This window comes from Thalassophryne amazonica, chromosome 4 (assembly GCF_902500255.1).
Source record: "Thalassophryne amazonica chromosome 4, fThaAma1.1, whole genome shotgun sequence".
Lineage (NCBI taxonomy): Eukaryota > Metazoa > Chordata > Actinopteri > Batrachoidiformes > Batrachoididae > Thalassophryne > Thalassophryne amazonica.
The window spans coordinates 110,025,044-110,041,851 of record NC_047106.1 but is presented as its reverse complement, the minus strand read 5'-3'; the positions used below and the strand labels follow the sequence as shown (position 1 = coordinate 110,041,851).

At 42.1% G+C, this 16,808-nt stretch overlaps 1 protein-coding gene across 1 annotated transcript; it reads left to right on the top strand.

Moving 5' to 3' along the window:
* Positions 1-189: 189 nt before the first annotated feature.
* LOC117508618 (FH2 domain-containing protein 1-like) lies at positions 190-4,984 on the top strand. The gene is made up of 4 exons (XM_034168416.1): positions 190-323; positions 2,994-3,110; positions 3,203-3,367; positions 3,438-4,984. The coding sequence occupies exons 2-4, from the start codon at positions 3,033-3,035 to the stop codon at positions 3,675-3,677; spliced, it is 483 nt and encodes a 160-aa protein (XP_034024307.1). The 5' UTR covers positions 190-323; positions 2,994-3,032; the 3' UTR covers positions 3,678-4,984.
* Positions 4,985-16,808: the final 11,824 nt, after the last annotated feature.

The following is a 16,808-nucleotide window of genomic DNA, read 5'->3' as shown; positions in this document are numbered from 1 at the left end:
GTGGTCTCATGGTGTTCTTCACTCAGTCTTATTTTATGATTTTGAGCTAAGGGTGGCTATGCCGGCAGTGCAGTTGGCTTCGAATGGCATCTTTGCTGAAATTAGTGGACACCAAAGCAAACAAACCTGGCATGAATCTTATGCATACGTCGTGATGGAAAGTACCATGTGCTCCCATGATCCCTGAGTTTCCCCACATTCAAAGATATATGTGTATAATCACACTTAATAAAATGTTTCTATTCACCACAGCAAGCTCAGAAAGCTGATGTGGCCTGGCTGAAATTTCCAGAACAACTCCGACACATTGAAACTGCTGCTAGGTAAGCATTTTCTCCTTTTCATGTAAGGTCACTAAAGATGGGTGAATTTATTTATATACAGTGCATCCATGAAAGTATTCACAGTGCTTCACTTTGTCCACATTTTCTTATGTTTAATGCCTTATTTCAAAATGGAAGAAAATAATTTTTTCTGCAAAATTCTACACACAATACCCCATAATGACAAAGTGATTTTTTTTTTTTAGATTTTTGCAAATTTATAAAAAACAGAAATAAACCTGAAGAAATCCATGTACATAAGTATTCACAGCCTTTGCCATGAAGCTCAAAAATGAGCTCAGGTGCATCCTGTTTCCACTGATCATCCTTGAGATGGTTCTACAGCTTGAGATGGTTCTACATTTTAATTGGAGTCCACCTGGACATGATTTGGAAAGACACACACCTGCCTACATATTAGGTCCCACAGTTGACAGTGCATGTCAGAGCACAAACCAAGCATGAAGTCAAAGGAATCGTCTGTAAAGGATTGTTTAGAGGCACAAATCTGGGGAAGGGTACAGAAGCATTTCTGCTGCTTTGAAGGCCCAAATGAGCACAGTGGCCTCCATTGTCCATAAATGAAAGAAGTTTGTATCCACCAGAACCCGATCGTCACTCTGTCGGAGCTCCAGTATTCCTCGGTGGAGGATTCCACCTGGTAGTATTCCTGTATGGTAGAGCACTCAGAAGGAAGCCACTCCTTAGTAAAAGGCACATGGCAGCCCACCTGGAGTTTGCCAAAAGGCACCTGAAGGACTCTCAGACATGAAAAAAAAAAAATTCTCTGGTCTGATGAGACGAAGATTGAACTTTTTGACGTCAATGCCAGGCATCATGTTTAGAGGAAACCAGGCACCATCCCTACAGTGAAGCATGGTGGTGACAGCATCATGGTGTGGGGATGTTTTTCAGCAAAGCAGAAACTGAGAGACTCATCAGGATTGAGGGAAAGATGAGTGCAGCAATGTACAGAGACATCCTGGATGAAAACCTGCTCCAGAGTGCTCCTGACCTCAGACTGGGATGACGGTTCAACTTTCAGCAGGACAGTGACCCTAAGCATACAGCCAAGATATCAAAGGAGTGGCTTCGGGACAACTCTTAAGTGGCCCAGCCAGAGCCCAGACCTGAATCTGACTGAACATCTCTGGAGAGATCTGAAAATGGCTGTGCACCGACACTCCCATCCAACCTGATGGATCTTGAGAGGTGCTACAAAGAGGAATGGAAAAACTGCCAAAGATAGATGTGCCAAGCTTGTGGCATCATATTCAAGAAGAATTGAAATTGTAATTGCTGCCAAAGGTGCATCAACAAAGTACTGAGCAAAGGGTGTGAATACTTATGTACATGTGATTTCTTACTTTTTTATTTTTAATAAATTTAAAAAAAAAAACTTTCTTCATGTTGTCATTATGGGGTGTTGTTTATATGAACTTCTCTGGCTTTCTCTGCGAGGGCCCCTGACTCCCAGTGTAGTTTTCCACTGCAGGGAACACTTCTTACAGTGAGAAATATTTCAACTGTGCGTCATACTCCTGAAATTTTCATGCTCCTCCATGATGACAGACTTGGAGATAACGCATGTGAAAGTATCCGTAAACAAACACTAAAGAATAATAAGAAAATAAAGCACATTATATAACTGCTGAGTGGATCTTTGTCATTTGATTGGTGCTTTGTATGTCACATGACATGGATTATTCATCCTATTTGTGCTGCGTTCCATTTACCGAGCAAATTTGGTTCCATGCTTTTTGTACTATTGCATGCTGCAACTACTGCCCACACACACACACTGGGTGGGCAGTGAGGGCACTGGGGGCGGCATTTAGCTAAACATGGCAGAGTTTGTTTTGCTGATGGACGATGATTTGAAGGAGCTAATTGACGGTGCTAATTCTTCTAACACACACACACACAAAAACAAAGCCACTACGCTGTAAGTTGTGTGGAGGCATGAAGAGCTGTTCTGACGTGGCTAATTTCTGACGTGGTTTTTCGCTGGACTGAAGTCTTGTTTTTTTTTTTTTGAAAGTACACAAAGTCAGTGCGTGGCATCATGGACTACATCCTCAGAATTATTTTTCAACTATTTAACAACTGTTTTTTCCAAGTTGACTGAGAACAGTGTTGGATTCCTGTTCATGTTGGACCGTTGACATCAATGCACCAGTGACACACACCAAAATGTAAGGTCCTTTTCTGTTGTTTATAAATTAATAAAATATCAAATGACAGGGATCTAATTTTAGCTGTTATATATGTTATGTACCATTCAACGAGGCCTTGTTGAATGGTACGTTCCAGCTTCACAGAATTAAATATTCGTTCCATTTAACCTCATAAACATTCATTATTTTGTATATTAGCCAGGAGGTACTAAGCAAAAATCCTCATTGTCTGTTTATTGGCTCGAAAAACCCAGATGTTGACAACACAATGCATTCTGGGTTGATTATTCCTGTATGTGGTATATTAGGTCCATTCCAATAATGTCTTGGTGGTATCTATCATATCTCAACATCATAATTTCAGTGTTCTTACTTTGGATAAACCAAAAATGGTCCTCTTTGGTCATCAGTATTTTACACAGGACTATTTTGTTAGTTGAGATAAAATCATTTTTTTGTGTGATTTATTAAAATTTCATTTCTTTCTGTTTAGAATAAATAAATGTGACATTGAAAGTGAATTTGAAGACAGATGAAGAAAATAAAAGATGCCAAGGATGACACCGCAAAGCATGAAGATTTGAAAGCACAGATGAAGGATTTTCTGAAGGTGAGTCAGCTTTGTGATGCTGACGTGTACGTGGACATGGTTGATGATCAACTGTCCTGATATGTCGCTTCTGACTGTTTTTTTTTTTTTAGGAGGCAGAGGTCTGCCTGGCAGAAATAGAGACTGATCTTCAGGAACTGCAGTCAGTGAGTGACTCTGTAGCAGAGTACTTCTGTGAGGACCCCAGCAAATTTAAACTGGAGGAGTGTTGCTCAATTTTTAACTCCTTTTGCGAAAAATTTATGCGAGCCATGCAGGTCGGTTTTTGCACGTGTGTTTTATGAAGCAATGTGATGAACGGAGCATTAATGTTGAGATGTCCTTTAGGAAAACAAGGCTGGAGAAATGGGGGAGGTGAAGCGAAGAGACACCAAGAACGACTGCAGAATGCTGCCAAGCGCAGGTCCACGGCCACCTGCTCCAGCAGAGACAAAGAATGGAAGGGGTTGCACTCGAGTCCATTCTGCAGAGGTTCCTCACCAATCGTGTCTCCAGAAGAAGATTGGGACAGACATCCTCCACTCATGGGAGTCCCACAAGTGGCAGTCCCCACTAGTGGCAGCCTAAAAGAAATTACCTCACAGGCAAACATCCCCGCTGGAAGTCAAACAAAGAAGCATCACCGAAGGCAACGGATTTGTGCCGAAAAGAGTGGAATTCAGCAGTGGAACTGACATCTTTGCGTTGAAGAAATCCAGTCTAATAGCGAGGGCAATAAGGCAACAGATCGGACTCTAACTGGAGAGGATGTTAAAAAGGAAGACAGTGATGGAGTTTCACAACCAGGCGGTTAGGACCACCAGCACTTCATCTTCTGGCAGACCTTTCTCTGTGACAATTGGAGATGGGTGTGATGAGCTGGAGGACAACAGTGAAGAGGAGGCCCAAAGGTTGCGGGAAGCATCGGAAAAAAAGTTTTGCCGCTTTCAGAACAGCCGAGCAGTGTCTCTTCAGGTGGATTCCTGTGGGGAAATCAGAACTCTGCTACAAGTCGCACGTTGTCCCGTCAGCACACCTTCAATGACGAGATAGAAACTAATCCCAAAGATCCAACTGATGAGGAGGTGGTTAAATTTTTTCACATGCCTGAGATCGCCACAAAACAAATCCTCAGCCGACGCCACACTGTCAGTCTCCCTAATACAGCTCCTGCGAGTGAGAAGGATGAGGATAATGTGTGGGCGCTGACTTCGAGGAGAACTCCGAAACATACAGCCGTGTGAAGCATCAGAGACTGCAGGACTTTATTCTGCTAAACAACAAGTGTTTGATTGTGCGAATGGTCTGATCATAAACACTCTGATTCCCCATCAGCAGAAAAGAAAGCAAGCCAAATGTTTTCTTTAGCCAGTGTTCCTGGTGAACAAGATGGGGAGCAAAACCAAGACGGCACCCCAAAAAGAAACGAAACCCAATGGACTGTCGCAGAAGCAGCCAAACTATTCCCCCAAGAGTCCATGGGGCCAGAATGAATCCCATGGATTTTTTGGCTTTTAAAACGGCTTGGGGATATGAGCAAACTGCCTAACAGTTAGAGAGATTACAATTTTTCTTTTTATAACCTGGGTCATATTAACATCCAGCTGCAGCAGATACACGGTTCCTTTAAGGAAGTGGCAACCAACATTTGTCAGCCTGAGTGGTTGCCATCACAGGACTGGAGAGGTTCTGTGGTGATGCAGTGAAGCACGACATGCCCATGCTCCCAGGTCTTGACCTGAGTCATATTAAATAATTTTTCATCATCCACATCTAACTGAACTGACTTTTCACAATTGCCTCATTTGTGAGAAATTTCTTTTTGAAAAAAAAAAGATCTTAGAAAGGAAATGAATAAGAGTCAATATGCATCAGTCTGAGAGTTAAAAAGCCACTGCACATGAGTCAAAACAGAAACATAATAATGTTAATAACTGGCTTTATAAATATTGGTGCATTGGTAGTGGAAAACCTTGAAGAAATGTTGTCATTAGAGGTGGGTGGATCGATCCTAATATCGATATATCGATACTAACGCTGGTATTGATATTGAATGATCCTTGTGTAAAAAGATCAATACTCAAGCTTTTTTTTTCTCTCCTTCACGTACTGACTGCTGCGCACGACAGATTCATCAAAGTCTACTCTCTGTAAGAGCAGCGCTGCGCTGTGTCACACAACACGGAGCAGCGCACCCTCCCCCCTCTGGTCTTTTGTTGTTGTGCCGTCACGTGGCCTCAGCAGTGCCAGCCAACAACCATGCAGGTAGGCTCAGCCTGCCTGTCCACTCAGTGCGCTCCTTGAGTCAGCACTCGACCTCAGGAGATTTTGTTTTAAGTTGTGTTGAGTGATATTTTTTTTTTAACAAAAATGTTGATTGTGATAATAAAGTATTTTTATCATGTACAATGTTTCTCGAAATTCTATCCTAGGTCTTTTGGATCCTTTGATTTATGAAGCTTAAATATGAAAAAGTATCGGTATCGGAATTAATATCGGCGATACTGGGCCTGTATTTACTTGGTATCGGATCAATACCAAATTCCCGTAATAGCCCACCTCTTGTTGTCATTACAGCATACATTTTTCCTAATACACTAATACAATAACATGCTTTTGGAGGGTGGTATGCATTTTCACTGCACTGTTGAAATTCAGCAGTGCGTCCTCATCAAGCTGGCTGCTTTAGCTGCTGTTCATTGTCGACCTATCCATGAGAAAATCATCCGGAATATCCATATTGGGACCAAAACACACGCCTTTTAATCTTTTCCTCTGTGGACAGTTTTTGTTTTGTTTTTTTTTCCCCCTCTGCAGACAGTTCTTGGGCTGCGTGCGCTATGACGTCATTTGTTTACGCACAGCGGGCGGGTATAGCCAGATACCATCGACGTAAATCTACGATACCGGCCTAGCACAGCCCCGGTTAAAGTGATCATAATGCTTTTATAATCATCCCTGTATCAGTCTTAGAAGTCGGTTCCATTCAGTTTCTTTACTACAGACGTGAGGTGCAATAAATAGTCCCTACAGAAACTTAATAATATTACCATGAGTAGAGAGACAGTAAGACCCTGAGGCCCATCACACCCGTGCTTGTCCCTACATACTACAGAAGGAAGTGGTAAATGGGCTGCAGTCCTATAGCGAATCACAGTGATCCATGATCACACAGACACACACACACTGAGTGATTAAGCACCATGCCCAAAGACCCTGGTGATGTTCCAGTCTGATGGGGATTTGACCTGAGGATCCTCTGGTCACAGGTCTGCCACTGTAATTTATAGACCCTCACCTCCTGATGAGATCGGACTTTATACTCGTAACCACCCGCTGCATACCAGTCATATACGAGGTCTCTTAGATAATAAACAGACCCTTTTATTTTTTTTAACTATATGGATTTGAATGACGTGCGATTACACCAATCATGCTTGAAACCCTCGTGCGCATGCGTGAGTTTTTTCACGCGTGTCGGTGACGTAATTTCCCTGTGGGCAGGCCTTGAGTGAGATGTGTCCCGCCCTCTCGGCTGAATTCCTTTGTTTCACACGCTGCTCGAGCGGCGCGCGTTGCTTTATCAAAATTTTTCTGGACCTGTGAGGGAATATCCGAGTGGACACTATTGAGAAATTAAGCTGGTTTTCGGTGAAAAGTTTAACGGCTGATGAGAGATTATGGGGTGTTTCTGAGAAATTGTTTAACAGCTGGGCAGTTCCAACTTGCCCGTTAAGGTTTCCAACGGAGGTGTTTTTCCTGTTGCGACCCCTGCGGTCGGGTCCGGCCCGACATGCGACTCTGCCCGCACGTTCTTTCATTACAAAATGTCCGTTAACAATGGAATGTCCCGAATAAACTCCTCATGCCGACTTCTTCTGAAAGTTCTCTGTTCTCTGACGACTTCCTGGGTCAACAGAGCCTGAAATGTGGAAGTTTTCAACTTGAAACGGTTGAGGACACTGCCGCCTCGAAGCGCAGATCGCCGTCAGGCACCGTGGGCCGTCCTTACGGCGACACTACCAGACCAAAATCTCTCATCAGCCGTTAAAATTTTTACCGAAAACCAGCTGAATTTATCGAATGGTGTCCACTCAGTTGTGCCTTACAGTTTTGAAAAATTTTGATCAAACAAAGCAGCAGTCTCTGAGCCATTCCTAAACAATGAAAAAATCGACGAGAGGGTGGGCGACTCCTCACTCAAAGACTGCCCACAGGCGAATGACGTAACCGACAGGCGTGAAAAAACTCTCACATGCCCACGAGGGTTCAAGCATGTCTGATGTAATCACACGTGATTCAAATCCATATAGTTTTTGAAAAAAATAATAAGGTCAGATACTTTTCTAATAGACCTCGTGTATATATATATATATATATATATATATATATATATATATATATATATATTATATATATATATATATATATACACAGTGGGGTAAAAAAGTATTTAGTCAGCTCATGATTGTGCAAGTTCTCCTACTTAGAAAGATGAGAGAGGTCTGTAATTTTCATCATAGGTACACTTCAGCTATGAGAGACAAAATGACAAAAAAAAAAAAATCCAAGAAAATCACATTGTCTGATTTTTAAATAATTTATTTGTAAATTATAGTGGAAAGTAAGTATTTGGTCAATAACAAAAATTCATCTCAATACTTTGGAACATAATCTTTGTTGGCAATGACAGAGGTTTCACCAATGACAGAGGCCATTCCTTCGTTGCCCGAGCGGTGTGTTTGGGATCATTGTCATGCTGGAAGACCCAGCCATGTTGCATCTTCAATGCTCTCACTGATGGAAAGAGGTTTTGGCTTAAAATCTCACGATACATGGCCCCGTTCATTCTTCCCTTAACACGGATCAGTCATCCTGTCCCCTTTGCAAAAAAAAAACAGCCCCAAAGTGGAATGTTTCCACCCCCATGCTTCACAGTAGGTACGGTGTTCTTGGGATGCAACTCAGCATTCTTCTTCCTCCAAACATGACTAGTTGAGTTTTTACCAAAATGTTCTCTTTTGGTTTCATCTGACCACATGATATTCTCCCAATCCTCTTCTGGATCATCCATATGCTCTCTGGCAAACTTGAGACCGGCCTGGACATGTACTGGCTTAAGCAGGTGCACACGCCTGGCACTGCAGGATTTCAGTCCCTCTCTGCGTAGTGTGTAACCTTTGTTACTTTGGTCCCAGCTCTCTGCAGGTCATTTATCAGGTCCCTCCATGTAGTTCTGGGATGTTTGATCACCGTTCTCATGATCACTTTTACCCCACGAGATGAGATCTTGCATGGAGCCCCAGTTCGAGGGAGATTATCAATGGTCTTGCATGTCTTCCATTTTCTTACAATTGCTCCCACAGTTGATTTATTCAGACCAACCTGCTTGACTATTGCAGATTCACTCTTTCCAGCCTGGTGCACATCTACAGTTTTCTTCCTGGTGTCCTTCAACAGATCTTTGGTCTTGGCCAAGGTCGAGTTTGGAGACTGACTGTTTGAGGCTGTGGACAGGTGTCTTTTATATAGATAATGAGTTCAAACAGGTGACATTAACACAGGTAGCAGGTGGAGGACAGAAGAGAAGTTACAGGTCTGTGAGAACCAGAAATCTTGCTTGATTGTGGGTGACCAAATACTTATTTTCCACCATAATTTACAAATAAATTCTTTAAAATTCCGAGATTGTGGGTGACCAAATACTTATTTTCCACCATAATTTACAAATAAATTCTTTAAAATTCCGACAATGTGATTTCCAGGCTTTTTTTTTTCTTTCTCATTTTGTCTCTCATGGAATAGTAAAAAAAGATTTCTGTAAAAAAAAATAAAAAAAAAAATCAAACTCATGGCAAGAGAAACACTTGTAACATTCGTGTAACTGTGCATTTTATCATCATATTAATAATGGGGCTTTTGATGGTTGGCCTGTTGGTTGGTCGACGAAATGCATTGTGTATGTTGTACCAGCAGATGGCAGAGTACCACAGTCACTGGAGGAACATGTTCAGAAAATGCTGGAGCACTCTGAAAACTACAGCATGTACTTCAAATCTTACTGTGTAAAAATCTGAGGCCTAAAAACAAACTGGCCAAGAACAACAATTTAAAAAGTATTAAAGGCTTCCTGTTAAATAGCTGATGATTTATTAATGGTAAATTAATGATGTGAAATCGTTTTAGTTAAAATTTTGTGTTGCTCTGTTAATATGTTTAGTATAAATATATATATATATATATATATATATATATATATATATATATATATATATATATATATGAGGGAGATTCTTTCATGTTTGTTTTTGTTTTAATTTGTTCTACTGACATGAATGAAAAGAATACTTGCTGAAATAGGAACCTCACATGCCTAAGACTTTTGCACAATCCTGTATAAATCACAACGTTGCCTTGAGACAAATCCCTGAGTGCTGCAGTATGTGCTTTATGTGCACTGAAAAGCAGCACAGCAGAATCTATTGTGGAAGTGCACTGAATGGTGAGTGTGAGCGTGGATGCAGAAATCCAAGACTCAAACTGATAGCTGGCATGTTACCACAGAATTATTTGTTACTGTATATAAATGAATTATTAATATATCCAAAGTAATCATTAATGTGTACAGGTAACCTTTTATGTGAAGATTACATTCACAATTTTAGTTTAATAAAACACATTTTTCCAAATGTAGCATGTTTGTATTAACCAATGACAAATTACATTAATCAGATTTTGAAATCAAAGTATCATCTTCATCTAAAGTCTGTCCACTTGAAATCACACAACAGAAATGAATTGTATAGTATTACCAAGGTATTCCATGACTGGATAGCTTTCATGTTATGAGTTGCTGTAAGCAGACATGAGGAAAACCATTTCAATATAATGCCATAAATTATTAAACTGAAAAATCCAGCCACTGGGATCTACAACCCCAATTCCAATGAAGTTGGGACACTGTGAAAAATGTAAATAAAACAGAATACAATGTTTTGCAAATCCTCTTCAACCTCTATTCAATTGAATACGCCATAAAGACAAGATATTTAATGTTCAAACTGCTAAACTTTATTGTTTTTGTGCAAATATTTGCTCATTTTGAAATGGATGCCTGCAACATGTTTCAAAAAAGTATGTTTACCACTGTGTTACATCACCTTTCCTTCTAACAACACTCAGTAAGCGTTTGGGAACTGAGGACATTAATTGTTGAAGCTTTGTAGGTGGAATTCTTTCCCATTCTTGCTTCATGCACGACTTCAGTTGTTCAACAGTCCGGGGTCTCCGTTGTCGTATTTTGCACTTCATAATGCGCCACACATTTTCAATGGGCAACAAATCTGGACTGCAGGCAGGCCAGTCTAGTACCCGCACTCTTTTACTACAAAGCCACACTGTTGTAACACGTGCAGAATGTGGCTTGGCGTCTTGCTGAAATAAACAGGGACGTCCCTGAAAAAGACATTGCTTGGATGGCAGCATGTGTTGTTCCAAAACCTGGATGTACCTTTCAGCATTGATGGTGCCATCACAGATGTCCCTTGCCATGGGCAACTAACACACCCCCATACCATCACAGAGGCTTGCTTTTTAACTTTGCACTGGTAACAATCTGGGTGGTCTTTTTCCTGTTTTGTCCTGAGGACAAAATGTCCATGATTTACAAAAACAATTTGAAACGTGGACTCATCAGACCACGCACACGTTTCCACTTTGCGTCTGTCCATTTCAAATGAGCTCAGGCCCAAAGAAGGCGGGGGTGTTTCTGGATGTTGTTGATGTATGGCTTTCACTTTGCATGGTAGAGTTTTAACTTGCACTTGTAGATGTAGTGACGAACTGTGTTAACTGACAATGGTTTTCTGAAGTGTTCCTGAGCCCACGCGGTAAGATCCTTTACACAATGATGTTGTTTTTTCACGCAGTGCTGCCTGTTAGATTGAAGGTCACGGGCATTCAATGTTTGTTTTTGGCCTTGCCGCTTACGTGTAGAAAGTTCTCCAGATTCTCTGAGTCTTTTGATATTATGGACCGTAGATGATGGAATCCCTAAATTCCTTGCAATTGAACGTTGACAAACATTGTTCTTAAACTGTTGGACTATTTTTTCATGCAATTCTTTACAAAGTGGTGATCCTCACCCCATCTTTGCTTGTGAACGGCTGAGCTTTTTGGGGATGCTCCTTTTATAGCCAATTCATGACACTCACCTGTTTCCAATTAGGTGTTCTTTGAGCATTCATCAACTTTCCCAGTCTTTTGTTGCCCCGCCCCAAGTTTTTTGAATGTGTTGCAGGCATCCATTTCAAAATGAGCAAATATTAGCACAAAAACAACTAAGTCTATCAGTTTGAACATTAAATATCTTGTCTTTGTGGTGTATTCAATTGAATATAGGTTGAAGAGGATTTGCAAATCTTTGTATTCTGTTTTTATTTACATTTTACACAACGTCACAACTTCATTAGAACTAAGGTTGTACAACCCAGTATGCTCTAAGTGCAGATCCCATGTCTGGAAAATAAGGAGAGTTACATTAGGAAGTGCATCTGGCGTCAGACCTGTGCCATATGAAATATGCTGATCATAAATTGGATTTTAAATACAATATTGGCTGAGGGCCAAGGTAACAGTGACCATCATTGATATTGTTGGGTGAAGGAAAAGGAGCAAGTGAAAACATGTCCTGAGGCAGCGGACGGAAAGGAAGGGTCGAAGCCAGACTCAGAACGTTGAGTACTGGCACTACGATGGTAAACTGATAGAGCTGGCTGATAGGATGGAGAGTAGGAAGGCAGATATGTATTGATTGCTTGTTGACCACTGTTCTCTATGTGTTTGCAGTTCTGTTTGTAGTTGTTTCGCAGTGACGCCATCATTGTTCTCAGCAAATGTTTAAGCAGTTCTTTCATAACTCCCCAATGTCGCTTTATCAAAGTTCCTTGGGTGAAGAAGTGAGAGATCCACATCTGATGTTGCTGATCCATCAAACCTTATTAGTTGCTGATCTCAACAATGTCCACTATTTGGTTGTACACTTCAATGCGATACTTCTTTACTGGATCAGAAGCTGATGTAGCCTCATCTGTGGAGGGTTCGTCAGCATTGGTACCGTCTATGTTGTTTTACAGGAAGGTATTCTTCCATACAACATCTGCATCCTTTTCATCCAGCTGGTCATTAGCCAACTGAAGAAACTTTGCAGCTGTGTCATGACAAGCTTGGAAGTCATCCTGTAGCATCTGCATATTCTCAAGCAACTCATCAACCATGCGGTGCACAGTCAGCAGTCAGCAGATCCAGTTGCACAGTTTGTAGGTACTTGGAGATTCTACATATGGTGCAGAGCAGCAGGAAACATTAACAAGGCTTTTCACGTTAATCTCTGCGCTGCAGACATGCTGATTGCATTACTTTCCTTGGAAACATTTTAAAAAAGAAAACAAATCAAAAAACAAAAAACCTCTGGTCTGGTGCTGTTTAAACCATGTACAACCCATGGGGTGGTGTCCAGAGGCACAGACATTCCAAACCAGTTATTGCTCTCAGAAACACTCTTTATTTACACATCAAGTCAGTGATGTCAGTGATTGCAGTTTTTAAAAAATAATGCGTTATAGATACTGTATTTAATTAATCTAAATTAACACTTTTTTTTGACAGCTACTTCTGCTACTTTAGCGTTATCTCTGTTTTTTCTCCTGTGTGCAAATCTAACATCCGGTTCTGAAAGAGGATCCCGGGATATCCCTTTTACTTCAGGTAATCAGCAATTTCCACCATTTTTGATGGTATCTGCAATTATCACCCATGATAATCACAAAATTTGTACCCCTGTGGTTTAATTCCTCTATTGAGCAAAAGGGCAAGATGATCTATTCTACCACGACCTACACCGGTACATCGATCTATATGGCAAGGCATGTTTCCTCAAGTCCCTTTTCATTATGTAGCACAATATGCAGCAGTGGTGCCAGAACTAGGCTATAGCTATACTTCCACTGCTTAATCATTATTATGATGCGTCAGGAGTAACTTTTTGATATGCAGCAGGGGTGGCTGAGTTTTCTGTGACAATTTTTTTCAGCTTTTTTGTTATCCAATCAAATGGCTCTTTTTTTTTTACCCAGTGGCCCACCAGTGCCCAGGGGCAGACTGCCCATACGGGCAGTCTGCCCCTGATAAAGGCTCAGGTATAACAGAACCATTTCCATTGCCTATTGGTACAAATCAGGGTTGTGAGATGGCCCCACTGTTTTTTCACTGATGCTGTACAATGCTTTCCATGACTGTACTCAGGGTGTCTTCATCCATTTCTGACCAGGAAACCTGGTCAACCTCTAATGCCTAAAAGCTGAAATACAGATTTCTGAGCTTCTTGTACAAGAACTATTCTTCACTGACTGTACTCATTGCCAACACAGAGGCAGATATTCAAAGTATCACCAACAGACTTGCAACTGCACAAGTGCTTCAGGTTAGTTGTCAGCCTCCACGGCTGGTGGAGAGGAGGCGGAGACGCAATGTTGCGTGGAACCAGGCAAAAAGCGATATATCTCTCCTGTGGAATCTCACTAAATTAGTCCTCCTGACGTGCACGCATGATGGTCGAGTGTCCTGTGGTTGCCATCCAGAGTGGCGGGAAAAATTACAGCCTCAAATCTCAAACAGTCTGCACACGCAAAGGTTGAGTGGCACTGGCATGGTCTTTACAGACGCAAGGATTTGCGCGTGAATACCACACGGCACACTCATGACTGTTCAGCACTACTGGCATGGCTGAGATGACCACACATTTGTGCACACAGTGCTCAGGATAGATGTGGACTATTACATTATTATGTGAAATGGGTCAAAATGCATAGAATATTGCCATCTACTGGATGGGAGTGTGAAAAGCGAGCAATGATCACATGGTCACTTTGTGGAGAATCACACACTTAACAAACAGAATTTTCAGTTTTGCAAATGCCATTTTTTTACAAATAAAAAAATGACACATTTACAAATACACATTTACTTGGAAAAACCAACACACACGTTACAGTAACTCTGGATACTGAACCAGCATCTGTCAGCTAGTTCCTGACCTCCGCTACGTCATTAGTGATGTCATCTCATGAATAATTGTATGCCGCACTCTGACTGGCTAGTTGTTGGCAGTAAGCTCTAACGCTATTGGTCAGTGGGAACCGATCCAATATAACTTGGTCATAGCCTTTTTGGATCCCTTCGGATTCAACATAACTTTCTGGTGCCAAGCATGCCAAAATACAGATAAATGATGGAGAGAAAGGCTAATCTGTGATTGACTATTGCAATCTGAGTGGAGAACATAAACAAATATTGGACTCATTTCATGTGTGGCATGTGACCTGGATATTTGGTTCCAGTGGCATTGAAATCTCTAACAGCATCTGGTTTTTTCAATCTATTTGTACTTGCTTTAATGGTCCTGTACCGTCTGCCTGATGGCAGTAACTCAAACAGAGAGTGTCCAGGGTGGGAAGAGTCCTTCAGTATGGTGTTCGCTCTCCTGAGACAGTAAGAGCCATTAAGGTCCTCAGTGTGGGTAGGGCACCCAATGATCTTCTCTACCATTTTGGTAACCCCTTGGTTCTGTTTGCCACCATTCAGCTGGCAAACCACATACAGAGACAGTATGTGAGGATGCTCTCCATCTTAGTGCGGTAAAAAGACATGAGCAATCTCTGATTTATATTATTTTTTTCTAAGGATTCTCAGAAGGTGGAGTATTTGCTGAGCCTTCTTTACCAAGTGTGTGGTGCTCCTGTCCCTGATCAGGTTCTCCTCTATGTGGACATCCAGGAAACAGAAGTCCTTGACCCTCTCCGCACAGGTCCTCCCAGTGATAAAGGGCTGAATGTCTGTTTTGTTTCTCCTGAAGTCTATGATTAGTTCCTTGGTTTTGGATGTGTTCAGGAGGAGGTTATTTTCTCTACACCACACCGTCAGCTGTTCCACCTCATCCCAGTTGGCGGACTCATCTCCTCTAGTGATACAGCCTTCCACTGTGGTGTCATCTGCATACTTAATGAAGGTGTTGCTGGTGTGGATAGGGGTGCAGTCAGAGATATAGGGGGTGAAGAGCAGTGGGCTCAACACGCAGCCTTAAGGGGAACCAGTGTAGTGTGCAAGAGCTGTGGATATGTGGGGGCCAATCCTGACTCTCTGTGAGTGATGTGACAGAAAGTCCTTAATCCAAAGACGGTGGAATGAGGTAGACAGAGGTTCAACAGTCTCCTCATGAGGCCATGGGGGAGGATGGTGCTGAAATGCTGAATTATAATCCATGATGAGAAGACGGGCGTAGTTACCCTGTTGCCCCAGGTGGGTCAGCGTGGTGTGCAGGGCAGCAGTCACGGCATCCTCTGCTGACCCGTTGGCCTTGTAAGCAAACCGGTGTGAGTACAACAGGCCGGTATTCATTGAGGCTGGTTATGGAGGATTTCTTGGGTTGGGTCGGGGGACTATGGTGAAAGTCTTCAGGCATAACGGGACAGCAGACTATGTCATCTCCAGAGGGTGGTCTTCCAGACTCATCTAACTGGGACCCAGGACATACTGGAGGGATTATATTTCCCAAATGGTTTGGGAACATGATTATCCTTGACTTGGCTCAGGATAGGGAATTGTGTGTTGAGCAGCTTGGTCTGCTGCCACCTTGATCCAGACCCAGATAAGTGGCATAAAATGAATCAATGAATGAATGTAACTCTGCTGTGCAAAAATCCTCAAACCTGTTTCTTCTTAGGGGACTTAGATTAGTTTTGAGAATTACAAATTGTTTCTGGACTTAACAGCAGGATTGTTCTTAAGTCCAGCTACAACATTCATCAACAACAGCATACCAGGCCATCTCATTTAATACTGAAGTGATGTATAAATTGAAGCTGTCACACACCTTTTGAAAGTCTTTCCTATGTATGCAGCCGTTTGCAGCATATGTTGGAATAAGGCTCTAACCCAGATGTCTCCGCTGCCTAGCAGACTTGCATATTACTTTCTCTTAGATAGTTTAGGGTTTGGCTCGGCTTCATGGCAATGTCTTGGTGGCAAGGAAGATTATCTGTTAGTCAGTTCCCGGATGGGGAAGTGGACGGGCCCAGTCTTGACACACTGTTTCTTACAGATGCTGCATGTGGTTGCTGCAGGAAGCTTCTGCCAGTCAGGATCTTGCTCTGCCCCCTTCTTCTTTCTCGTCTTCTTCTGTGCATTGTTCGTCTGCATTTTTTTGAAGACTTCCACTCCTGTTTCCATCATTGCTCGCCAGCTGGCTTGGTCCCTGTTGTTCTTCCAAGGTCTTCCAGACAATGGAGCCACTCCTGAGGTTGTGCATAAGGAGGACTTTGTAGTGTTTCTTCTGCCCTCCTCTGGACTATTTTCCTTTTCTCAGATGGGAGGAGAAGATCAGCTTGGGACTGAAGCTGGTTCTTCATGATGATGATACACTAGATGTGCTGTAGCTTAGCTTCAGCTAGCTGCTGATAATGTTACGGTAGTTTTCCACCTGATGTGGTCGGCAGCATTGGTGGAAACACTCAAAGATCTTCAGGTGGTGGAGGGAGGTAGACCAGGTCTTCAAAAAATCCTTGAAACCTTCGACAAAGCCAACACCAAACTTGGTCTTCACATCAACCTGAAAAAGACACAGAACCTGTATCAGCCTCTGCCCAACATGGGCAATCTAAAGCT

Coding starts and splice junctions, on each gene's coding strand:
- LOC117508618 (XM_034168416.1), top strand. CDS start 3,033: ATGAAGAAAATAAAAGATGCCAAGGATGACACCGCAAAGCATGAAGAT. Junction 3,111..3,202: donor AGATGAAGGATTTTCTGAAG/GTGAGTCAGCTT, acceptor TTTTTTTTTTAG/GAGGCAGAGGTCTGCCTGGC. Junction 3,368..3,437: donor AATTTATGCGAGCCATGCAG/GTCGGTTTTTGC, acceptor GATGTCCTTTAG/GAAAACAAGGCTGGAGAAAT.